The sequence below is a fragment of the Bufo bufo genome, chromosome 2 (assembly GCF_905171765.1).
Source record: "Bufo bufo chromosome 2, aBufBuf1.1, whole genome shotgun sequence".
Lineage (NCBI taxonomy): Eukaryota > Metazoa > Chordata > Amphibia > Anura > Bufonidae > Bufo > Bufo bufo.
Genome location: NC_053390.1, coordinates 351,589,032 through 351,615,382, shown reverse-complemented (window position 1 = coordinate 351,615,382; position 26,351 = coordinate 351,589,032). Strand labels below are relative to the sequence as shown.

The 26,351-nt window shown below is 46.8% G+C and overlaps 1 protein-coding gene across 4 annotated transcripts in view; it reads left to right on the top strand.

Moving 5' to 3' along the window:
* TJP2 (tight junction protein 2) overlaps positions 1 to 26,351 on the top strand; it is a 173,478-nt gene that overhangs the window by 65,576 nt on the left and 81,551 nt on the right. Inside the window, exon 1 of one of the 4 annotated variants that reach the window (XM_040417093.1) lies at positions 1,812 to 1,943. The exons of 2 other annotated variants lie outside the window; for them this stretch is intronic. In XM_040417093.1, the coding sequence (XP_040273027.1) occupies positions 1,869 to 1,943 (75 nt within the window). In that variant the 5' untranslated portion in view covers positions 1,812 to 1,868. Of the gene's footprint in view, positions 1 to 1,811; positions 1,944 to 25,485; positions 25,546 to 26,351 lie in introns of those variants that run through there. One more of the 4 variants, XM_040417096.1, reaches the window with a different exon arrangement.

The following is a 26,351-nucleotide window of genomic DNA, read 5'->3' as shown; positions in this document are numbered from 1 at the left end:
TTGCTATAAATAACCGTAGACAGGAATCCACTGATAAGTCGCCGTTTTTTGGGGCATATGGGTTCCATCCACAGTTGGGTACATTTCCTAATGCTCATAATTCTAGCATTCCTGAGGAGGGACGATTTTCTTCTTCTTCGTCTTCTATTTGGCGGAAAATCCGAAATAACCTGGAAAAGATGGGCAACAGGTATAAGCGTGCGGCTGACAGGAGATGTATGAGTGGTCCGGACCTGAGAGTGGGTGATTCTGTGTGGCTGTCTACAAGAAACATTAAACTTAAGGTACCTTCTTGGAAGTTGGGACCAAGATTTATTGGTCCATATAAGATCACTGCCATTGTTAACCCTGTAGCCTTCCGTCTTGAACTTCCTCAGGCATTGAAAATCCATAACGTGTTTTATAAATCGTTGTTAAAGAAATGTGTTGAACCTGTTGAGCCGTCCTTCTTGCCTCCTGCTCCTGTCATGGTGGACGGCAATTTAGAATTTCAGATCAGCAGGATTGTGGACTCCCGAGTTCTCCGGAGATCCCTCCAGTATCTCGTTTATTGGAGAGGGTACGGACAAGAGGAGAGGATGTGGGTTCCAGTGACCGATGTTAATGCCATTCGTCTGTTGAGAGCATTCCACAGAGCTCATCCTGATAAGGTCGGTCCTGGGTGCCCGGTGCGCCTGCACCGATTACGTCACACTACACCCGGAAGAGAAGACTGCCGATTATCGCTGATGCCGGCAGTCTTCTCTTCCGGGTGTAGTGTGACGTAATCGGCGCAGGCGCACCGACGAAGGAGCTGACAAGCGCGCATCCTTCAATCCGTACGCCTGCGCCGATCGAGGAACGTTACGGCGCAGGCGCGGGAATTCAGCAGCAGACGGGGCCAGCGGGAGGAGGAGAGCATTTGCTGGCCCTGTCTATCAAGAGGAGATGGGGCGTGTCTAGAAGCGGCAGATGCTGCGGCTACCAGCAAGTACACGCCTAACTTCCTGGTAGTGAAGAAATTTGCATATGATAAAAGTATGATTTTTACAAGAAATAAGCCACAGACAAAAGGTAGGACACGTATGATTGCACTCATCTGACAGTTGGCAAATAGCTAATGTCGGCTAATGAAAATTGCACAATGGGGGGTGACAGAAGCCCTTTTAAATATTTCCTATAGACTTCCATATAACAACTTGCGTTTGCATTTGTTTTTTGTTTGTTTTTTTGTCTAAGAAAACACTGTAAAGCAAAATGCAACAAATAATGCACCAAAATGGCAAAACACCTCAAACACAGGGGAAAAAAATGACACCAGAAAAACTTTTGCACTGACCCTTATGAGTATGTGATATGCATAGCAACCATGTATCCATACTGACTAATAATTATTACTATTATTGGTCGTACTGTACAGTAAAACGGGCTAGGTGTGGCAGGGTCGTGCTAGTGATAAATGGGGCTTGAGACCCCCGTCAGGAGCCCTCCCTGTCCCCAGGACACTGCGGGCTGTAGACTCCCCTCCCTCATTGTTTGCTGTGAAACTTCCAGCTAGTTGCAGCACTTGGACTAAACCATTACTCCGGACAGATGAGCGCGCTTTCTAGAATCCCAACAAGTTTCCTCTAGTTAGCCCAGAACACATGAAATCCATGTAGTACTTGAATGATTACCTTCGTTACTTGTGTGGCGCTGTGAGCTCAGACATAACACGGCAAACAGCCGTTCTAGCTTTCTTCGATGGTAACCCTCCCTCCCCCGTTGATGTAATGGTAGAGGCCCGCTGGAAGCTTGACCCAGGGGAGTATACACTTGGCTGAGAGGGGACAGGTTGCTGGTGAGGAGGACTGCATGCAGCACTGAGCGGCTGCCAGGACTACAACAAGATGCCCATGAGAGGAGACAGGTTCCTTCAGCATCCTCCACAGAGCCACAGCAAGAAGCTGTCAGCATGGCTCGGCGTAAGTACCCACATGGTATGAGGTGAGCAGGCATCGGCCATGGGCAGGAGGGGCTGAGACCCCACTAAACTTTGCTGTGCACACAGGGGTCTAGTTTTCTGGAGGCTCCTGATGTAGAGAAGTCTGCAGTGCAGCAGCCCCATGTCTCCTGCACTTGTCTGCCTCGTCCTGGGCTTCTTTCTCATGTTTCTATACATTGCAGGAGGCTGCTAAACGGATGGGACCTGCTAGGACAAAATAAAATGGCAAGGACAATATTTAGATGGTTTGCTACTTAATTTTATCTGCTCAGTCTCATAAGATTCTCTGGTTTCTTGGATTCTCCAATACCAGATGAAAGGAATTTTATTGTCCATGGAGTTGACAAAAGAGGGTGGTAATCTGATGGTAGTGGTCTGGGGGGCAGCTGTGTGATTGCACAATGTAAGTACACTGATTCCCAACCTGATTAGGGGGGCTGTAAATTGCTGCTAGGGTGCACTGCATTGACCTAAGTTTTTCAATGATGTGTGCTCTACTCCCTTTCCACAGACAGCACATGTACCCATTGATTTAAATGTGTCTGTTTCACATATATATATATATATAATTTTTTATTTTACTAACCGTGGGTCAGTAAAAAAATAAAATAAAATCACGGAGACATGCACTACTTTGATCCGTGATGGGGACCAAGCACGCCAATTGAAGTCTATGGGTTCGAGAAAATCAGACACAACATGGATGGCATCCGTGGTGCATCCATTTTTAACGGAAGACGGATAAAGGACACGTGGAGCGAAAAAAACAGACACACAGATCCATCACGGATGCTTTTTTTTTCACGGACATGACACTGACATGGAGGTGTGGACTAGGCCTTAGGCTGGGTTCAGCAAGCGTTCATAGGAGCACTCATTAGCGAACATCTACGTGTATAAGGGCTTATGCACACCGTGTGCTGGCCGGGCCCGTGTTGCGGACCGCAAATTGCGGTGCGCAATGCACTGGCAACGACCGTGGGTCAGCCGCATGCGGCCCGTGGACCCATTCACTTGAATGGGGTCCACGATCCGCACCTGACGGTCCGCACCGCAAAAAAGTAGTGCATGCGCTACTTTTTGGCGGTGTGGAGGCACGGCCAGAAATACCACGGAAGCACTCCTTAGTGCTTCCGTGGGGTTCCGATCCGTGCTTCCGCACAGCATCTCCGGGTTTGCGGACCCATTCAAGTGAATGGGTCCACATCCATGATGCGGGGTGCACACAGTCAGGGACGAGCAATGGTATTAGTGATGGCTCCTCCCCATACTGTGGAGGCGATTGCTGCATGTAATTGCAGCTGTCTCCGCCATTGACGAGCAGGCGATTGTCAGAAAGGAACGCTTCCCTCCCAAAAATCATCAGCCGCATCTGCTGATCTAGTACCAGCCTAAGATGGCGCAGATTTGTCATTATGGATTTTCGTGCGGCAAATCCACAGCGTTGTACAGTGCCAGCAAATTGGATGAAAATTTCAGAATTCTCATCCACTTTTCTAGTAATGGCTCTTTCAAATAGTTATAATAATGCTGTACAATGGTGTGAATTTGACGTACAAAAATCTGCGATGGCAAATCAGCAGCCACTCGCGTGTGAACCCAGCCTGAGGTCTAGTTCACACTTTAGTGATTTAGTCAGTGTTTGGTCAGTGATATTTCATCAGTGATTGTGAACCAAACTCAGGTGCAGGTCAAAAACACAGAACAGAAGCAAATCTTTCCCTTATACCTTGTGTCTGAGTAGTCTCCACTCCTGGTTTTGGCTCTCAATCACTGATGGAAATCACTGACCAATGGAAATACAACACAGGGAGCAGAACGCTCCATAGTGCATAAACCTGTATTACACTAACATAAAGGCGCAGTCTGTGCACTTACCTTAGAGACCAGCTCGTAAACCTGTAGGGGGTCCAGCCATGGCCCTCTTTGTTCAGATCAATAGACCAAAGGCAGGTAAAAAACAGGTCCGGAGAGCTCCCTCAGAAGCATAAGTTTAATCCAGTGTGGTTCACAACATGTTTCGTGGATAGCCCACGACCACATTACTGATGCGTGAACTAGGCCTTAGCGTGCTACTACATCTGGTTTCTTTGGTGTCGTCGTCGCCCCCCCCCCCAAAAAAAAAAAAAAATCAGCCAAAAACGCTTGATTGTACAGCCTTTTTTGTGGCACTTTTTGCGAATAGTGTTTGAACACAGGTATTTTTTATTTTTTTTGGCTTGCCTTGCGTTTTATGTAGTAAGGGTACTTTCACACTAGCGGCAGGACGGATCTGACAGGCTGTTCACCCTGTCGGATCCATCCTGCCGTTATTTTGCTTCTGTCCCCATTGACTATAATGGGGACGGGGGCGGAGCTCCGGTGCAGCACAGCGAAAAGCTGCCGGACTAAAAGTACTGCATGTCTGACTTTTTCGTCTGGCGGCCTCTCACCGCGCACTGTGCCGGAGCTCCGCCCCCGTCCCCATTATAGTCAATGGGGACGGAGCGGCGGCACGGCGAAATAGCGGCAGGACGGATCCGACAGGGTGAACAGCCTGTCGGATCCGTCCTGCAATGTCACTTCCTCTGTAGAGCAGTATAGGGAAAATACATTGGTGCAAAAATGGCATTACTAAATTGCAGGGCAAACAAAAAAACAGGTCAAGGGACAAATACGCAATCAAATGTGAGGAAAAAAACGCCAGACCTTGAGTGTTCTGCATTTAAAAAAAAACACCTTTGACTGAAAAAGTGTTTACAAAAAAGCATGTTTGCGCTCTGTTCAATACTTCAGATAGACTTCCATGCGACATCTGAAGCTGGCATGCCTTGGTCTTAAAACACTGCAAAAAAGCAGCAGTAAACTGCTAAACATCTAAAAGAACGCCAAAGAAGACTATAGGTGACAAATGCCGTGAAGAGGACGTGTCTGTTTTGGTAACTACCGTACTTACATTCTCCATGTAAAAACAATTCTGGAGCATCTATTCTTATAATTCTATGCTGTGACATTTTAGTATACACTCTAGAAATTAGGAATTAATTTTTACCAGTAAGGCTAGGTCTACACAACTACACTGCAACATTTGTCACACCAATGTCGCGCGACAATTTTTTATAATGACAGTCTATGGTGTCGCAATGCGACATGCTGCGACGCGACAGTCGCAGAAAAATCCATCTCGAATAGATTTTTTGCGACTGTCGTGTCGCAGTTGCAGCATGTGACAGTGCGACACCATAGATTATCATTATAAAAAATTGTCGCGCGACAAATGTCATCGTGTAGACCTAGCCTAAAGGTCCAGATGGATGTTACCAGTTGGGGGTGTGTTCCTTCACAGTCTGACACTATTCAGTCAGTGCTGCCAGTGTCAAACTGTGACGGGACCCCTTCCCCCTCCCAATTTGGACCTTGATTGCAAAACTGCTAGTAATTCATAACTTCGAGAAGAAATGAACGGCACAACATAGTCATAATAATAGATGCTCCAGAATTATTACATGGGGAATGCAATTAGCTACTAATATGTCAGGAGAGGTGACAGGTCCTTCTTAAAGGGATTTTCTAGGGAGAATTCCTGTTTAAAGGGAGTCTATCACCATATTTTGACATTCTAGACTGCTTACATAGCGCTGTAGCATAACTGTAGATGATTCAAATGGTACCGTTGTGTTTTTGTGAAGTTCACCCGAGGCAAAAACTGACTTTTAGGCCTCATGCACACGACCGTTGTTGTGTTCCGTTCCGCAAAATGGGGTTCCGTTGTTCCGTGATCCGTTTCCGTGTGTCTTCCTTTATTTTTGGAGGACCACCAGACATAATGAAAAGTAAAAAAAAGTCTAAGATAGGTTTGCCATGCAAATGATAGGAAAAAAACGGACGCGGGAGACTATCTTGTGTGCCTCCGCGTTTTTTAGTGGTCCCATTGACTTGAATGGGTCCACGAACCGTTTTCCGCGAAAATAATAGGACCGGTTATATTTTTTTGACAGACTGGAACCACGGATCACGGACGCGGATGGCAAATGGTGCATTAGCCGAGTTTTCAACGGACCCATTGAAAGTCAATGGGTCCGCAGAAAATCACGAAAACCGGCACAACTGACACGGAATAAAACTACGGTCGTGTGCATGAGGCCTTATTCGTATGTAAATGAGGGCTCTCAAGTGCCCAGGGGCGGCGTTCACTTTGTTGGAGCCCAGGCTGCTCTGCCTCTTTTGCTCATATCCCCACCCCAGCCTCTGCCCGCCCTTCTCTTCCCTTGCGTCCTCCTTCTCTCCCATTGAGATCCCATGCCTGCGCTCTCCCTCGCTGGGCCGGGGCATGCGCACTGCAATGCCCATTGTGGGCACGGCATCACTAGCTACTGCGCATGCGCCGGCCAAACCAGCGGCAAGGAGGCGGACCAGAGGCGCAGTAGCTACAGTGATGCCATTTTATACATTTTGATACAGTGGTCCCTCAAGTTACAATATTAATTGGTTCCAGGACGACCATTGTATGTTGAAACCATTGTAACTTGAGTAATCTGTTCCAAAGTCTTAAAATAACATCCAAGATAAGAGAAAATGAAGATTTAAGAAAAATAAGCAGATAAGACAACAGTCAGGAAGAGCTGATAACTAGCAACTTATCCAGCTATTGTACCAGAGAAGTGACCTGGATTGGTTGGCTCTGAGTCTGAGACATTGTATGTTGAGTCTGGTTTCAACTTGCGATGGGTCAGAAAAGACCATTGTATGTTGAACATATTGTATCTTGAGGGATGTAGAAACGGCCCATACAAACAATATGGTGGAAAAATATTCCATGTAAAATCCCGGCAAAAGACCAGGGGGCACTGCCTCCGCCTGGAGAAGAGAAAATTCAGTCTCCAGAGGTGACGAAGCTTGAAACAGTCTACCTCAGGACGTGGAAACAGCAGGAACAGTGAATGTTTTCAAAAAAGGCTTATGGCGCATTTACACGTGACGTCTGAGCAGGCAATGAACGGGAAGGAGCCGTTCCTTTGCGATAATTGCCTGTTTGTCAAATCTGCATTTCTCACTTCTTCTGTATGGGGATGGGTGATCTCTACTGCATTCGCTTGTCCCCATACAGATTCATTGTTTCTAGGCAGCAGATGCCTGTGCACACGGCATGATCTGCTGCCCAGAAATGATTTTAGGGTCAGCATAAACGATTATTTCTTCTGATAAATGAGCATATGCAGCACCTTTTATACAGGGCAATTATCAGGACTGAGCATTCGCCTTTGTACAAATGATTGTTGTCGCTGATCTGCCCAATAATAGTCGCATGTAAAGTGATCTTTAGATGAATTCTTAGTTTACTGCTCATGAAAATGGGTCGAATTTTTAGGGTGTCTTCACGCTGATGATTTTCTGCAACTGAAAATCTGTTCCATTCACCTAAATGGGGCTGGCAGAAATTCATGTGGTTGCTGCCCCATTCAAATGAAAGGAACTGATTTTCAGTTGCAGACAATTCTGCACCAAAATAAGCAGCGTGTGAAGGCACCCTAAGGTCCCTTTCACACGAGCGAGTTTTCCGCGCGGGTGCAATGCGTGACGTGAATGCATAGCACCCGCACTGAATCCTGACCCATTCATTTCTATGGGTCTGTGTACATGAGCGTTGTTTTTCACGTATCAGTTCTGCGTTGCGTGAAAATCGCAGCATGTTCTATATTCTGCGTTTTTCACGCAGCCCTGGCCCCATAGAAGTCAAAGGGGCTGCGTGAAAAACGCATTGCATCCGGAAGCAAGTGCGAGTGCAATGCGTTTTTCACTGATGGTTGCTAAGAGATGTTGTTTGTAAACATTCAGTTTTTTATCACGTGCGTGAAAAACGCATCAAAACGCATTGCACCCGCGCGGAAAAAACTGAACAACTAAACGCAACCGCAGACAAAACTGACTGAACTTGCTTGCAAAATAGTGCGAGTTTCACTGAACGCACTCTGAACGCATCCGGCCCCAATCCGCAACGCCCGTGTAAAACCAGCCTAAAGGGTGTATTAGACAGGCAGATTTTCTGCCCGATGATTGCTAACGAACGCTCGTTGGGGGATCATCTTTCAGTGTAATACTCCCTCCCATTGCTCGTTCATCAGACAATCCCCATTTTTCAGCATAGAAAGATCTGGCTTTGCTGATGGCAGATCATGCTGTCCAATTACGATCTGCCGCCGGCACACCACTGTACTGCATGGGGACGAGTGATGGCATAGTGATTGCTATCCCCCATGTTGCTGAGTAGATCGTGGCATGTAACAGCTGCGGTCTCCTCAGCAGGCGATTGCTGGGTCTAATACACCCTTTACTCTCCTCCTTTAAGTCACATCCCGACCCATCCCTTGGTGGAACTTTGATGGTAATGTCTCTTTTTCAGCCATACTATGTGACTATGTACCTAGATTATTGAGGAAAATGCTCACCAAAAAAATCCATGAACCTGTTTTGGGTCCCGGTCACCGCCATCCTTTTTGCGACAGCTTTAGGCATGTCTCCTCACAGAATCCTACAGCCAGATCTCCACCCACTGTATCTCCTGTTACTGGGTAGCAGCCACAAAATTCTGGGTCCATCGCTAGCAACCCAGATAGCAAGGAGAACTTGCCACAAACTTGTGGCAGGGTTAAATTGTAAGTCTTGTTAACTTGCTGCACACATTATCTGGCAAGTTCTACACTTGCAGAGAACTTGCAGCACAAGTTCTAGTTGACACTTTTTCAACTTGCAGCAAATTTGCTTGGCAAGTCTCTAGCAAGAGCATAATAACTTAACGAGAACTTGCAGCAAGTTTGCAAAAGCAAGTTAATCTGGAGACTTGCAAAGCAGACTTGCTACAAGTTTGCAACATACTTGTGAAGTTTGGCAAGTCTGCAATAGCTTAGCAAGTAATTTTCAAAATTGCAGCACAATTATTTGCTATCTGGGAAATATTTCAATGTAATCACAATGAGGAACACTTGTGTCCCTTGTGACTGTTCCATTTATCTGAGTAGAATTTGTGGGAATCCTTGTACTTGCTGCTTAAAGGGGTTATCTGAGGCTGGAAATACGCCCGTGCCCCTCACACTGGTTCAACTTACCTGTCTCCCCGCTCCTGGTCCCCGCATGGCCGCCGCTGCTTCTCCCCGTGTGCGGATGAAAACATCCGGTGTCGGGGAGGAAGGGGGGATCAGTGCAGTGAGTGGGATGAGCCTTTCTAGCGTCATCCGCGATGCTAGGGAGGCTCGTCTTCATCACCACCTGCCATTGGCTGCTCCCCCACGTTACCAGATGTTTTCATCCACGCACAGGGAATACGTCATGTTCCATCATCTGCCTTTCACACAGGACCGGTTCATTCAAGTCATTGGGTCAGTCAGAAAAACACTGACAGACCACTGGATGCGGTCCGTTTTTTACTAACGGTTGCAAGAAGATGCCGTGTCTTCTTGTTCGGTTTTTCTTTCACTTTGTGAAAAACGGACAAACGAAAGACAGAACGCAGTCGTGCTTGGATTCTACTTGTATGCCCAACCATCCGCTTTTCTAACACGTTCTGTGTCACTTGTGTGACAGAGGCTTTAGACTTCAACATGAATTATGCAGAGTCCTTGTGACTGCAGTGCAGATTACTTTCATGGCACTGCAGTATCGGAGATCAGCCTGGTGTCAGTCATTCCTTGGCCCTGTTTGCCAGGATATTATGTTCTCCTAAGCGTTTTGGAGTTTTCATGGTTACACGGCTTGCATTCAAGGCGGGCGGCCTGAGGTTGGTGCATAAATGGTCAGCTGGGAGCTCGGCTTACACAACAGGGATTACATTACACTACAGCAATACTTGGTGAGCATATGCTTAGGAATTTGTTATAGCTTTCTAGTTCCTTAAAAGTTGTACATGTAGGGCTCTCTTCACATGTCCATCAAATGATTCCTTTTTCTGTTCTACCATAGGAGCAGAAAGACAAAAATAAGAGTGCCAAGTCCGTCATATGACAGCGCCCAACGCACTCTACTGATTTTTATATTCATGTCTGTCGGTTCTACCACAGTTTCTGTCATTTTGACGGGAAGGATAGCACTGCTTGCTGCGCTATTGTTCCATTCAAATATGGTGAAATTTCGAGCAGATGCTCCTGACAGTAGTGTGCACAGAGCCTTATGATGCATTTACACACGCCAACTGAGTGGGCAATTATTGGGAAGGTACTGTATGTTCCCGAGTATTGCCAGCGTGTCAGAGAAAGTGAGAGCTGCATGACGAGCAATTGCTACTGGAGTCATCCGTCCTCATACAAATTCACTGTTTCTGGGCTGAAGATCACTATTTACACAGCACGATCTTCGGCCCAGAAGTGATGATTTTAGTGTCGGCACAAATGATGATTTCACCCGATGAATGAGCGGCTCATTGGTGGCCTCTTTACACGGGCTAATTATTGGGAACAAGTTTTCATATAAACATCGGTTACCGATAATGTGCAAAGGGTCCTTTGCATATTAAAGCAGTTGTCCACTCTTTCACAAGATATGGCCTCTCCTAAAGGCCCCTGTACGCTGCTAGATTTAGCAGACGATAGTCAGGAAGGAAGTCAGGAATGGGACCATTTTCAACGGCCGTTTAAAAAGTTCACCCGTCTAATGTTTGTTAAAAATGGGTACACCAAAAGGCATTCAGGGGTTAAAAAAAAAAAAAAAAAACTCCCCTCGTCCACTTGCACACATGGGGACACTAGCCCTTCACTGCTGGCTTTAATACCTGTCATTCCATGTGATGTGACATCATGCTGGGAACACAGGTCCTGCTGCCTCCAGTGAGAAGCGAGTGTTCACTTGCATGCAAGTGGATTAGGTGAGTGAGTATGTATGTATGTATATGTGTGTGTGTGTGTGTGTATGTATGTATGTGTATATATATATATATATATATATGTTTCTGTCTCCTTTATGTGCGACCAAACTACTGGACCGATCTTCACTAAATTTGGCGCACAGGTACCGGGAATGTTTTAGACCGGGTCACAACTCTCTAGGACGTACTATTCCTGAGATATTCCCAAAAATTGACCTGCATTAGCCAATAGAAGCCTGCAAGTCTCTCTCTTCATAGCCCAACTGCCATACACACGGTCACATGTTCCTTATCAGCCAATAGAAGCTCGCAGGCCCTTAGTCTCCACATACACAGTTTTACTCCAGGTTTCCATAACAACCCAGCCATTTTTCTTCATTGCTGTAGGTCCGCTTTAGGCTAGGGCTACACGACGACATGTGTCGCGGGACACAAAGGGCACAACTACACTGCTACACGTGTCATGCGACAATTTTTATAATGATAGTTTATGGTGTTGCATTTCACAGTGCAACATACTGCGACGCGACAGTCGCAGAAAAATGGATGGATGGATGGATTTTTAGCGACTGTAGTGTCGGAGTTGCAGCATGTCGTAGTGAGACACCATAGCCTATAATCATGTTGTCGTGTAGCCCTAGCCTTAAAGGGACAGGTCGCTATGCAGGTCACTGTTAAGGGGGCAGGGGCCACTATTAAATGGGCAACTGCTGTGGAGGTCCATGTTAAGGCAGCAGGGTACGGTGGAGGTCACTGTTAGAGGCGGGCTGCTGTGGAGGTCCCATTTTAAAGTGGCGGGGCACTGTGGGGAGTCAGTGTTAAGGGGTGGGGCACTGTGGAGGTCACTGTTAAAGGGGCGGCCACTGTGGAGGTCACTGTTAAAGGGGCGGCCATTATCAAGGTTACTGTTAAAGGAGTGGTCATTGTTAAAGGGGCGAGCACTGTGGAGGTCATTGTTAAAGGGGCAGACATTGCGGAGGTTACTGTTAAAGGGGCGGGCACTGTGGAGGTCACTGTTAAAGGGGTGGTCACTGTTAAAGGGGCGGGCATTGTGGAGATCACTGTGGAGGTCACTGTTAAGGGGAAGGAGACTGTGGAGGCCACTATTAAAGGAGCAGGGTACTGTGGAAGTCACTGTTAAAGGGGCAGGATGCTGTAGAGGTCACTGTGATGGAGAACACTGTGAATATCTTTTAACCTCACACGCAAACATTAAATGAAATAGATGAAATATACCCATGCGATGCCAGGTCATAATGTAAATTTTTTTTATTTATTTTTTAAGGGATCGGTCGACACTACTGGGTGACTAAATGAAATGGGGCACAAATATATATGATGGGCACTAAGAGGCCATTATTTATACTGAGGGGGCACTATGTGGGACATTATTCATACTGGGAGCACTATGGGGGCTATTTGATGCCCAAGGGGCAATTAACTACATCCGTTTTTAATACATTGATGCACACAGTGATGGCCATGAGAAAATGCCAGTGTCTCCGTTTTTAATTGCAATTTTTTTTTTCACTGCAATGTGAATGCGGACTTAGGCCACTTTCACATGTCTGTATTTTGCGTCAATATTAATAGGCCAAAATCAGGGGTGTATCCTACACAGCGTAAAACTAATGGAAAGATTTGTACTTTTTATGAGCTTTGGAGCCACTGCTGATTTTGTTTTTGAAATACTGCTGATAAATACTGACCTAAATATGCAAATGTAAAAGTGGCCTAAGACTCTAGTGTGGCCCCAGAGAGCCTCATTTGCTTCCATTCAGACTCTATCAAGTGCTGTATGTATGGAGCTATTCCCTGGCAGCAATGCTTCTACATGAGAATTGCCTACCTAGCACATAGAGCATGGGATGGAGTCAGGTTTGTACCATATTATGACAGCCTGTGTATGAGAGCAGAGGCATGTGATGGCACAGTAGAGGCCCTAGGAGCTTATATGGGTGCACTATTAGGATATGGGCACATACATGAGGTCTGTTTCCTGACATGTCCTTCAGTTTATAAAACTGTAGAAACTTCAGATTTAGAGTTTCTGCGGAAACATTTTTATTTAATTCCTACATTTGGAAAGCATCTCCTCATTCTCTTCTTTTGCTCATAATGCTTTAAACATAAGAAGTAAAGAAAATGACTGGTAGAGCATAAACTAATACTAATTGTCAAACTAGCCACTTCATATACAAAAGATTGCTATGTCATACTTTCACACTCGCATTTAATCAGAACCGTAAGAAAAAGAGTAAATGTTAATTTGCCTGTAAAAACATTTATTTCTGTGTAGTTTCGAGACATAACATTCTTTCAGTCACCCTTGCCATATTAATTAGAAAAAAAAATATGCCAGGAATGGATTGCCTTGGTGAAGGGAAGCAGTGTTTGGGTGCTAAGAATGGCTGCATTGTTTGCTGTACAACGCGCGGGCAGTAAATGCCGTGGAGAGGTCTTACTCTGCTTGTCTGTTTTGTTTGCCTTTTAACAAGCTTCTATGTCAGTTAGTATTTTAGCTTTTTTTTTTTTTTTTTTTTTTTTTTTTTTTCTTTTTTTTCTTTTAGTTTTCTAAATAATTTTTGCCTTTTTTGTTTTTGGTGATTTTTTTTTTTTTACACTGTTTTTATTATTTTAAAATTTTTATGTCCTGAGAAAATGTAAATTTTCTTTTAAATAGTGCTAAGTGAAACTAATATTTTTTTTAAATTGTGTCCCTTTCCTTTTATGGCCATTTTATATATGGAAAGTTTATAATCGCCATGGGAGAAGCTAGAAACTGCAGTGTTAGGCCTCATGCACACGACCGTTGTGTGCATCCGTGGCCGTTGTGCCGTTTTCCGTTTTTTTTTTCGCGGACCCATTGACTTTCAATGGGTCCGTGGAAAAATCGGAAAATGCACCGTTTTGCAGCCGAGACCGTGATCCGTGTATCCTGTCCGTCCAAAAAAATATGACCTGTCCTATTTTTTTGACGGACAACGGTTCACGGACCCATTCAAGTCAATGGGTCCGTGAAAGAACACGGATGCACACAAGATTGGCATCCGTGATCCGTGGCCATAGGTTACTTTAATACAGACTGATCCGAAGATCCGTCCGCATAAAAGCTTTTTCAGAGCTGAGTTTTCACTTCGTGAAAACTCAGAACCGACAGTATGTTCTAACACAGAGGCGTTCCCATGGTGATGGGGACGCTTCAGGTTAGAATATACTAAAAGAACTGTGTACATGCCTGCCAGGCACAGGGGGCAGCCCCCCCCTGTAGTTAACACATTGGTGGCCAGTGCGGCCGCCCCCCTCCCTCCCCTGTAGTTTACTCGTTGGTGGCCAGTGGGCCCCCCCTACCTCCCCTGTAGTTTACTCGGTGGCCAGTGGGCCCCCCCTACCTCCCCTGTAGTTTACTCGGTGGCCAGTGGGCCCTTTCCCCTCCCTCCCCCTCCTAATTAAAATCTCCCCCCCCCCTATCATTGGTGGCAGCGGAGAGTACCGATCGGAGTCCCAGTTTAATCGCTGGGGCTCCGATCGGTAACCATGGCAACCAGGACGCTACTGCAGTCCCGGTTGCCATGGTTACTTAGCAATTTGTAGAAGCATTATATTTACCTGCGAGCTGCGATGTCTGCGTCCGGCCGGGAGCTCCTCCTACTGGTAAGTGACAGGTCTGTGCAGCGTATTGCTTAATGACCTGTCACTTACCAGTAGGAGGAGCTCCCGGCCGGACGCAGACATCGCAGCTCGCAGGTAAGTATAATGCTTCTACAAATTGCTAAGTAACCATAGCAACTGGGACTGCAGTAGCGTCCTGGTTGCCATGGTTACCGATCGGAGCCCCAGCGATTAAACTGGGACTCCGATCGGTACTCTCCGCTGCCACCAATGATAGGGGGGAGATTTTAATTAGGAGGGGGAGGGAGGGGAGAGGGCCCACTGGCCACCAACGAGTTAACTACAGGGGAGGGAGGGGGGGGCCCACTGGCCACCAACGAGTTAACCACAGGGGAGGGAGGGGGGCCGGCCGCACTGGCCACCAACGAGTTAACTACAGGGGAGGGAGGGGGGCCGGCCGCACTGGCCACCAATGTGTTAACTACAGGGGGGGGGGCTGCCCCCTGCTGCCTGGCAGCACCTGCCAGGCAGCAGGGGGCAGTCATGTACACAGTTCTTTTAGTATATTCTAACCTGAAGCGTCCCCATCACCATGGGAACGCCTCTGTGTTAGAATATACTGTCGGATTTGAGTTTCACGATCTAACTCATATCCGACAGTATATTCTAACATAGAGGCGTTCCCATGGTGATGGGGACGCTTCAAGTTAAAATATACCATCGGATTGGAGAAAACTCCGATCCTATGGTATATTAACTCCTGACTTTACATTGAAAGTCAATGGGGGACGGATCCGTTTGAAATTGCACCATATTGTGTCAACGTCAAACGGATCCGTCCCCATTGACTTGCATTGTAATTCAGGACGGATCCGTTTGGCTCCGCACAGCCAGGCAGACACCAAAACGACTTTTTCCCCTCCCCCACGACAGCACCTTAGAGAGATGGCTCCGCCCCAGGACAGGAAACCTGCAGCATAAAAAGGTGGAGCCGCTCTCCCACCTCAGTGAGGTTTCCTGTCCTGGTACGGGAGCCTGCAGTTGTCGTCCTGACCTGGAAGTCCCGGTAGATGCCGGAGGGTTGGAGGCGGCTTGTTTACCTGTCCGATCATCCCCACAGGTGTCGGGGGCAGGATACCGGTGAGAAGATCCCGGGTCACAAGGGCAGAAGGTGCTGGTCCCTCAGGCGAGGAGGACCGCACCAACGGATCTAGGGTGGCCAGAAGGCCCCAGTATTGCTGCAAACCAGCCAGGACGCCACCGGATGTAGACGCTGGTGGGTGGCGTCCGGACAGGAAGTGCCATGCGTTCCACGGCCGTGCGCTTCCGGTCAGGTGACCGGAAGTTCGGCTGCCCGGCAGTTTTAAAACCAACTACATACAGGTATGAGGGTGCTGGAGTTATTGGACGCCGTTGTCTGTTGTTCAGTGTGCCTGAAGTGGACCAAGTTCCTGTGCTATCTTGGCGTGGCGAGGTTTGCAGTAACTATGTATCTCTCAGGTGAGAGGAATTCTTGGTGGCAGTAGATAACCTGGACAATATTTTTGCAGGTTACCTTTCATTATGGATGAAGAGGGGAGATCTGAATGTGCAGATATTGAAATCTTGCCGCCGGTATTGTGAGTCCTATTCTCGCTCCTTTCAGGGTCTAGGCTGTTACTTAGATTGGGTATATTCCATTTTTCTTAGACGGTGCCTAAGAAGGTGGCGACAAAGAAAAAGAACAAGGAATGCCCTATCTGCAAGTGCTCGCTGTCTTCTTCTTATGCTAAGAAGCTCTGTCAGCAGTGCATTGAGAAGACAGTGGCCGAGGAGACTCCGAGTCTTCTAAAAGACATTAAGTCTATTATGTCCGAAGTCAAAAATTCCTTGAAAGCCGGTAGGAAGAGAAGAAGAGCGGTGAGGCAGGAGTCCGACGTGGAATCGGAAGATAGTGGCTCTCTCTCCGGGGATGAGGACTCTAATGATTCCTTCTCTTCTGAGGATGACACCAAAGAAGGAAAGTTCCTTTTTCCGGCAGAAGATACGGACAAATTGTTAAAGGTTATCCGATCTACCCTGGAATTGGAAGATACCAGAGAAAATAGATCTGTAGAGGATGTTGTGTTTGGGGGACTTAGGGAAAAGAAGCGTAGGTGTTTCCCTGTCCATAAATTGGTTTAAGCTGTGATAGAAAAAGAATGGAAAAAAACGGATAAAAGACCGTTTATTTCTAAAACCTTTAAGCGGAAATACCCCTTTGAGGAAGAGGCATCTACATCTTGGGACAGGGCCCCGAAGCTGGATGTAGCCATTTCCAAGATTTCTAAAAAATCCTCTCTGCCCTTTGAGGACATGGGTTTCTTGAGGGATCCCTTAGATCAGGGGTGGGCAATTATTTTTTCGATGGGGCCACATGAGAAACTGAAAATATTTTGGAGGGCCGGGCCAAAAGGCTAAACTCAATACTGCATAAAATCACCGCGTCCTGGCACAGGCGGGCGTGATGACATCATCATGCCTGCCTGCGCTGGGATTTCACTACCAAATAGACCTCAGGCCTGTAGCCTATGACAAGTCTTGTCGCCATCTGCAAATTTTAAGGCGCATTGGCGACCATTTTGGTCGCCATCTGGAGCGCTGTATTGCATCAGTGACATGAACACTCTCCACATATAATGTTATATTACATCAGTGACATCACCGCTGTCCACATATAGGCGATATATTACATCAGTGACATCACCGCTCTCCACATATATGTGATGAGCGGTGATGTCACTGATGTAATGTATTACTTACCGGTATATGTGGACAGCAGTGATGTCACTGATGTAATATATTACTTATGTGTGGAGAGTGGTGATGTCACTGATGTAATATATCACTTATAAGTAATATATTACATCTGTGACATCACCGCTCTCCACATATAAGAGGCATATTACATCAGTGACGTCATCCCTTGGCGCTGGGGTGCGCAGCCAGGGCCGGCCTTAGGTGTTCAGGCGCCCTGTGTGAGCTAACCTTGTGGTAGTGTTACCTGCAGTCCTATGTAAAACCACAGATAACACTAGTGCTAAATAATGTAGTAGTGTTACCTGCAGTCCTATGTAAAACCACAGATAACACTAGTGTAGATCATGTGGAAGTGTTACCTTCGTCCTTAGTGTGCCTCCCTGTGTCTATCGCACAGACTCCATGCTGGCGCTGCCTCCTCTTCCATCTTCTTCCCCGCACAGAACGTTCTGAAGCAGCTGCGTCAAGACATAGGAACACTGTGGGCAAGGTGATACACACAGGGAGAGACATACACACAGGGACGGGGACACACACAAAGGGACAGACACACTCACACACACACAAAGGGACGGACACACACAAAGGGACAGACACACACGGACGGACACACACAGGGACGGGGACACACACACAAAGGGACAAACACACACACACACAGGGATGGACACACACACACACACACAAAGGGACAAACACACACACACACACAGGGATAGACACACACACACAAAGGGACAGACACACACACAGGGACGGACACACACACACACAAAGGGACAGACACACACACACAGGGACGGACACACACACACTGGCACACTCAACATCAGCAGCAAGTCCAACCCTTAATGACCCCCACAATCCCTGGGGGGGGGGGGGGTGATGTAGTAGCAGGCAGGAAAGCACACACTGTCCCCCTGTCCTATATGAGCCCCCCCCACCCCCACCAAATACCTGTAAGTTCTGTTAGTTGCTTGGCTTTGGCTGTGGCTGCTGGCTGGGGCTCCGCCTCCTTCCTCTTTCTGCCTGTGCGGCAGCTGCATCACGCTCCAGCAGCCACTGGTCTGCTCTGTTAAAGAGACAGGCAGGCCAGGCAGCAGAGCGGAGCGCAGAGCGGCCGCGGGCCCCGCCCCCTCCTCACTCCGGACAGTGACTCCGTGCTGTTACAGGGCCGGCGGCGGCAACAAAAATGCCGGGGGCCGGATTAAAAGGTCCGCCGGGCCGTATACGGCCCGCGGGCCGTAGTTTGCCCAGGTCTGCCTTAGATAAAAGAATAGATTCTGCCCTTAAGAATTCATGGGAATCTTCTGCGGCGGCTTTCAGGCCTAGTATAGCCGCCACAGTGGTTGCGAGATCTATGTCACTGTGGTTGGATAGGCTAGAGGGGCAGATTAGGGATAAATGCCCTAGAGAGCAATTGTTAGCATCTATGCCCACTTTCCAGAAGGCCGCGGACTTTATTGCAGATGCCGCAGTGGACTCGGTGAGGCTGGAAGCGAGAGCCGCATCCCTTTCCAATTCTGCGCGACGTGCTTTGTGGCTTAAGAATTGGAAAGGGGGGGGATATGCCGTCCAAGCTGAGATTGTGTAGTATTCCCTGTGATGGCCAGTTCCTTTTTGGGTCTGAACTTGACTCCTTACTCGAAAAAGCGGCAGATAGAAAGAAAAAGTTTCCCCAAGAATCTTTCACTCAATTTAAGCAATATAGACGGCCCTTTCGGAACCCGAGTGGATTTCAGAATAAAAAGCAGACGGGGGACAGAGAGCAGGGAGCAAGGCCTAGATCAGGAAGTAAGGGCTTTTTGTTTAGATCAGCCGCAGCTCGTGGGGGAAAACAAGGAAAGCAATGACGCCATGATCCCAGTAGGAGGAAGATTAAGATTCTTTCTTCCTGCTTGGGAAAAGATGGCGGGCAGATGGTTGATAGGTCTTCTGCGGGAAGGTCTAAGGTTAGAATTCTTGAGATACCCCGCGGAAAAATTTGTGATTTCAAAGTTTTCTATCATTATGCTGCAAGAAATAAAAAAACTAATAAGCAAAAAAGTGTTAATTCCTGTCCCAGAGTCAGAGATAGGGAGAGGTTTTTATTCCACCCTGTTTCTAGTGAAGAAACCAGATGGGTCATACCGGACTATAATAAACCTCAGATACCTGAACAAATTCCTGAAAGCCAGGAAATTCAAGATGGAAACAATCAGGTCAGCGATATTTCTTTTATCTCCGGGTTGTCATATGGCGGTTCTGGATTTAAAAGATGCGTACCATCATATTCCGATTCATCCAGATCACCAGAGATTCCTCCGGGTGGCTGTAAGAACCGAGACCGGACTTCTTCATTATCAGTTTCAGGCACTCCCCTTTGGCCTTTCCATGGCACCTCGTATCTTTACGAAGGTAGTGGCGGAGATGGCCTCCTTCATCAGGAAGGAGAACATCACGTTTCTGCCTTACTTGGACGACTTTCTGGTGGTGGCCCAAACTCAAGAGGAGTGTGTCAGGGCTCTGAATCGGGTGATGGAGGTACTTCAGTCCCTGGGGTGGCTTTTGAATACCCAGAAGTCCAGGATGGAGCCATCATCAAGCCAGGTTTTCTTGGGTCTGGTTTTAAATTCCAGGTTGGAGAAAACTTTCCTCACAGAGGAGAAGGTAGTCAGGATTCAGGAAGTAGTTCGGAGGGTTCTGTCAGGAGGAACCCTGTCTATAAGGAAAGCTATGTCCCTGTTAGGAGTCTTAACATCCTGCATGCCAGCAGTTCAGTGGGCGCAGCGACACTCTCGCCAGTTACAGGGAGAGATTTTGGCTGCCACAAGGCGAGCAGGGACGTCTCTGGAGTCAGTTATAAGTTTGTCCGACCGACGTAACTCTTTCATCCCTAAATTGGTGGAAAGAAGAAGAGAATCTGACTCGGGGACTTCCCTGGTCCTTTCCGGAACCGGTAGTTGTGACTACGGACGCCAGCCCCTGGGGATGGGGGGCTCACGTGGAGGATCAGATCTTTCAGGGAGAGTGGTCCCAGGGTCAGAAGCTGTTCTCGTCAAATCGAAAGGAGCTGAGAGCTGTTTTGTTGGCCTTGAGGGCAGTTCTTCCTATGATACAGAACAGACATGTGAGGGTGATGTCCGACAATCGGACAGTGGTCTCATATCTCAATCATCAGGGAGGAACCAGGTCAGATTCCTTACAGAAGGAGACAAGATGGATTTTTGAGGAAATAGAGGAGAAAGTGCTTCATCTCTCGGCCATTCATATTCGAGGGGTCGAGAATTTCCAGGCAGACTTCCTGAGTCGCCACAGGCTACGTCAGGGGGAGTGGTCACTAAATCCAAAGATATTCTCCCAGATAGTCGATTTATGGGGTCTGCCTTCGGTAGACATGTTTGCCACAAGGGAGAACAGAAAGGTACCGGAGTTCTTCTCCCTCAGTCCAAAAGAGTGCCCATCTGGGGTGGACGCCTTCCTCCAGAGATGGGACTTCCCGCTAGGTTATGCCTTTCCCCCGCTACAAATGATTCCGTTAGTGATAAGGAAGATCAGATACGAAAGGGCGAGAGTGATTCTGATAGCTCCCTTCTGGCCGAAAAGGGCGTGGTTTTCCCTGTTGAGGGCCATGTCTGTTTCGGATCCATGGATCCTGCCGGGAATTCCGGACCTATTGTCACAGGGTCCAGTATTCCACCCGGAGGTAGAGTCTCTGCATCTTTCGGCGTGGAATTTGAGAGGTCATTTTTAGCCAGTCAGGGATTCTCTAAGGAGGTCATTTCCACTCTGATGAAAAGTAGAAAGGAGGTGACGAATATTATTTATGCGCGGGTATGGAGGAAGTTCCTATCCTTTATAGGCACAGAAAGGGTTTCCTGGCCATTAGAATTTTCAGTGGTTCAGGTGTTGGATTTCTTACAGAGGGGATTGTCCCTAGGGTTGGCAAAAAGTACATTAAAAGTGCAGGTGTCAGCTTTGTCGGTCTTAGGGAGAAGGAGTTTAGCCATGGACCCTTGGATTGTTAGGTTTTTTTAAGGCAGTAGATAGGATTACGCCAGTAGCAGGCCCTAGATTTCCTCCTTGGGACCTTAACTTGGTGTTAAATGCCCTAACTAAACATCTCTTTGAACCTCTAGTCTCTTGCTCAATTAAAGTGCTTTCCCTTAAGCTAGTTTTGCTGGTAGCCTTAACGTCAGCCAGAAGGGTTGGGGAGATTCAGGCCCTCTCCATTAACCCCCCTTTCATGTCCATCAGAGAAGACAGGGTAGTTCTCAGACCAGATCCCGCCTTTATGCCGAAGGTTCCTTCTAGGATTAATAGGGCTCAGGAGGTAGTTCTTCCAGCTTTCTTTTCAGAACCAAAGGATGACAGAGAGAAGGAGATGCATTCCCTCGATGTCAGGAGGTGTATTTTTCAGTACCTGGAGGTGACTAAGGACTGGAGGAAGTCTTCTGCCTTATTTGTTCTGTTCGGCGGGGCTAGGAAAGGTAATACTGCCTCTAAGGCATCTATTGCCCGCTGGATCAGAGAAGCTATATCCTTGGCGTATTCAGTATCCGGTGTGTCTCCCCCTATTTTTGTGAGGGCTCACTCCACGAGGGCGGTGTCCACTTCTTGGGCTGAGAGGGCCAGCGTATCCATTGAACAGATCTGTCGGGCTGCCACCTGGTCTTCTCCGTCCACTTTCCATAAACACTATAGGCTTCAACTTGACTCTATTTCTGACCTTCTCTTTGGTACAAAAGTCTTGAGTACTGTTTCCCACCCTGAGGCTGATCTCTGAAATCTCTCTCTAAGGTGCTGTCGTGGGGGAGGGGAAAAATGATGATTACACTTGCCGGTAATCAGATTTTCCTGACCCCACGACAGCACCTCTTTATTCCCTCCCTGTTGGTGTAAGTCTGTGTGTTCACGGGTGTTGCAAGAAAAAAAGAAGAATGTTAAACTGAACTAACGTAAGGGGGAGTCCCTCTCATGCTCTGGAAACTCACTTTGGTGGGAGAGCGGCTCCACCTTCTTATGCTGCAGGTTTCCTGTCCTGGGGCGGAGCCATCTCTCTAAGGTGCTGTCGTGGGGTCAGGAAAATCCGATTACCGGTAAGTGTAATCATCATTTTTTTTTCATGTCCGTGGATCCTCCAAAAATCAAGGAAGACCCACGGACGAAAAAACGGTCACGGAAAAACGGAACCTGTTTTTGCGGACCGCAAAAAAATACGGTCGTGTGCATGAGGCCTTAGGCTTCATGCACACGACCGTTGTCTTCTGTTCCGCAAAATGGGGTTCCGTTGTTCCATGATCAGTTTTTGTTTCCGTGTGTCTTTATTTTTGGAGGATCACCAGACATGAAGGAAAGTAAAAAAAAAAAGTCTAAGTCAAATTTGCCATGCAAATGATAGGAAAAAAACGGACGCGGATGACAATCTTGTGTGCCTCCACGTTTTTTCACGGTCCCATTGACTTGAATGGGTCTGCGAACCATTTTCCGTGAAAAAAATAGGACAGGTTATATTTTTTTGACGGACTGGAACCACGGATCACGGACGCGGATGACAAACAGTGCATTGAAAGTCAATAGGTCCGCAGAAAATCACGAAAAACGGAACAACGGACACGGAACACAACAACGGTCGTGTGCATGAGGCCTTAGTGGTGGTGGTCTTTTTTATTTATTTATTTTTATGTTTTTTTTTTTTATACTATGTGTATGTATGTATGTGTGTGTCTGGTCCTGCTAAGACCCAACAGCTTGTGCAGTCACCTGGGACCCGATAATCATGTAATCGCTAGGACTGGAGCAGGAAGTGGCATTGAGTTCTGTGTATGCTGCAGTGGTTAAGGCAGGGATAGTAGAATACTGTCTCTACCTTCTCAGTAGAGAGCCCAGCTGTTACAGTCGAGCAAAAGGGGGAGGCGCTGGGCCACATTACTGGGAGAACAATATTGCACCGAAAATCTTGCTAACGCTACATGCACACGACTGTGCCATGTTTTGCGGTCCGCAAATTGCGGTTCTGCAAAACACGGATGCCGCCCGCAATTTCAAACCGGCTGACCACTAGAGAAATGCTTATTCTTGTCCGCAAAATGGACAAGATTTTAGGATATTTTTATTTTATTTTAATTTTTTTGCAGAGCCACAGAATGGAGCAACCGATACGGACAGTACATGTAATGCTGTCGCCATCTATTGGGGCCCCATTGAAGTGAAAAAATGCGGCTCGGATGCGAACCCAAACAACAGTTGTGTGAATGAGGCCTGAGAGAGAGTACTGGTTTTCCTTAAAGAGACCAGCTCTGTATGGAGACCTACTAGAAGTGCTTCATGGTGTGGAGACTTATTGGCAATGCTCCATGGGAAAACAATACGCAAAGCGGTATCTCCCAAGGAAAGAGAATCATCTCACTAGCGGCACCTAGTGGAAGTGGCCCCCTAGGAGTCAAAATCTTACTTCAGTACCCTACCTAAACTGTGTCCAAAGCATTGCACTCATCCAGTCAGAATCCCACTCCTTTAGGCCTCTTGCACATGACCTATTGATTTTTCTGTATTTCATGGTCTGTTTTAAACGGATCAGTTTTTCAGTTTTTTTGTTTCAGTAGCTTTTCCACTTCCATTCTGTTTTGCCATTGTTTTTCCGTTGGGTTTCCGTTTGTGATCTGTTTTTTGCGGATCGGAAACTGAAGCATACAATGTTTAAATATGTAAGTACATAAAAACATTTTCAATAGATGATGCATTCCGTTTTTTTGTTTTTTTTTGCGGAACCATTGACTTGAATGGAGCCACGGAACGTGATTTGCGGGCAATAATAGGACATGTTCTATCTTTGAACGGAAATACGGAAGCGGAATGCATACGGAGTACCTTCCGTTGTTTTTGCGGACCCATTGAAGTGAATGGTTCCGCAAACGGAACACGCAAGAACGGAAAAGGAGGCCTTACTGATTTAGGGGCAAACGGCTGTCTACGGATGGATATCTGGCTTTGCTATTTTCCCTGTCATATCCCAAGGCTTGTTAAAAAGTTGGATTTTGATTAAAAGGTAGCCACTTCCAGAAGGTGGCGCTAGCAAGATTGTTCTTTTTCCTTAGGAAATACCCCATGTATTGCAAAGAGTGATATCTATGGTAGAAACCTGTAGTGTATATTGACATGCTGCGAATTTAAAATCTGCATTATAGGTCAGTTTACACTTTTTTTTTTTTTTTTGAAGCATGTGGATGAGATTTCTTTAAAAAAAGCTGGTACTGTAAACCAGGGATGGCCAACCTGAGGCTCTCCAGCTGTTGCAAAACTACAACTCCCAGCATGCCCAGACTGCCTACAGTTATCAGCCTACAGCAAAGCATGGTGGGAGTTGTAGTTTTACAACAGCTGGAGAGCCACAGGTTGGCCAGCCCTGCTGTAAACACTCAAAATCTGCTGAACACAGGTCCGCAGCCTATCCATCCTGTGTGGACATACCTAAAATGCTGTATTACACTGTCCGATTATTATTATTTTTTTTTCATGCAAATTCTCTTGGGGATAATCTTTAAGCAAACTTAAAAATCAGCGCTTGCTGGCGGCGGATTGTGCTGCCTAATAACGATCTGCTGCCTGCAAACCATTACGCTGCGTTCAGACCTGAGCGTACGGGATGGAGCGCTCTGTACGCGTTTACAGACGCGGCTCCGGAACAAGCGAACGCCTATTGTCGCACGTTCCCGGAAGTCTATGTACGGGAACGCGCGACAAGACGCCCCAAAGAAGCTCCTGTACTTCTTGGGGCGTCGGGCATTTTACAGCGCGATCGTACGCGCTGTGAAACGCTCAGGTGAGAACCATTCCCATAGGGAAACATTGGTTCTTGCCTGTTGAGCGTTTTACAGCGCGTAGGAACGGCTTAGGCAGCATGGGGATGAGCGATGGAATAGCGATCACTCCTCTCCATGCTGCGGAGGAGATCTGTGTGTAATAGCAGCGGTCTCCTCTGCTAGCTAGCAGGTGATTGCCAGGAGGGAACGCTTCCCTCCCGACAGTTGCTTGCTGAATCGGCCTGTGTAATACAGGCATTATACTTTTTTGTTTATACCTTGTTCCTGTTGCATATGGGGTACTGAATCTCAAAGGAAAAAAAAATCACCCTACTGTCCTGTCAGGCAGAGTCAAATTACTGGTTGAAGTGCAGCATACAAGAGGTGGGGCATTGAAAGTAATCATTAACTTGATATCATTTGACTTGTGGAATTGATGTACTCCTTTACCACTGTCCATGACACACCATGCAATGCAGGTAGACGGCAGGCCTGTCCGCAAACTTTCCTCAGTCATCAAGCAAAACAGGCGGCGCACTTACACATGGCCCGGAAAACTTACAGTCAGATTTCAAGACCAGGTAAAGGAAGAGTTGTAGTATGAATTAGTGGGTGTTACATTGCTTTGTTCTTTCACAGACGTTGTCATTGACTTACAGTACTTTAGTACTATGGTGAGATTAGGCAGCGAACCTTGTGAAAAATCCTAGCGTGCTATAGTCTCATCATGTAAAAAAATGAAGTATGATTTGTTAGTAGTTTTTCCCTTCTTTCATTCTGTTCTCCAGTGGATGATTTTTATAAGGGGCTAAGTAGTAAAACTTGCAGTTATACGTTAATGTGTTTATTACTCGAGACCACCTACAAATGATAATGGTACAGATTTTCAACAATGGCTTTTAACCCCGATCCATCTCATGGGAATTTTTATTTTTTACATCAAAGCCTTCTTATGTGAGCATAACGGGCACAACTTGCTTCTGAGCAGAATTTTATTTAGGATCAGGTATAATTATTTCTTATTCATTCATTTTGTTTTGTCACATGCTTTTTTATATGGTTGTTGCAGTTGTGAGCTTTGTTTATATCTATTACATTTTGTTCTCAGGCTTCCATTTCTCATTATAGTGTATTAACCCTGCTAAAATCTACAGCACAAAAATCAGTAGCAGAATCAGATGCCTTCTTTGATAAATCCAGTGCAGGTGGGTTTCACACAAGGCAGAGCAGCTGTGACCAACATACAAACAGTATTAGCGGTCCTGCCGGGGGTAAACACCAGCTCTGACACTGGATGCAGAAAAAGCTTTCGACAATGTCAGGTGGAACTGGCTGGGGTCAGTGCTGGATAAAATGGGATTTGAAGGCCCTTTCTGAAAATTACTAA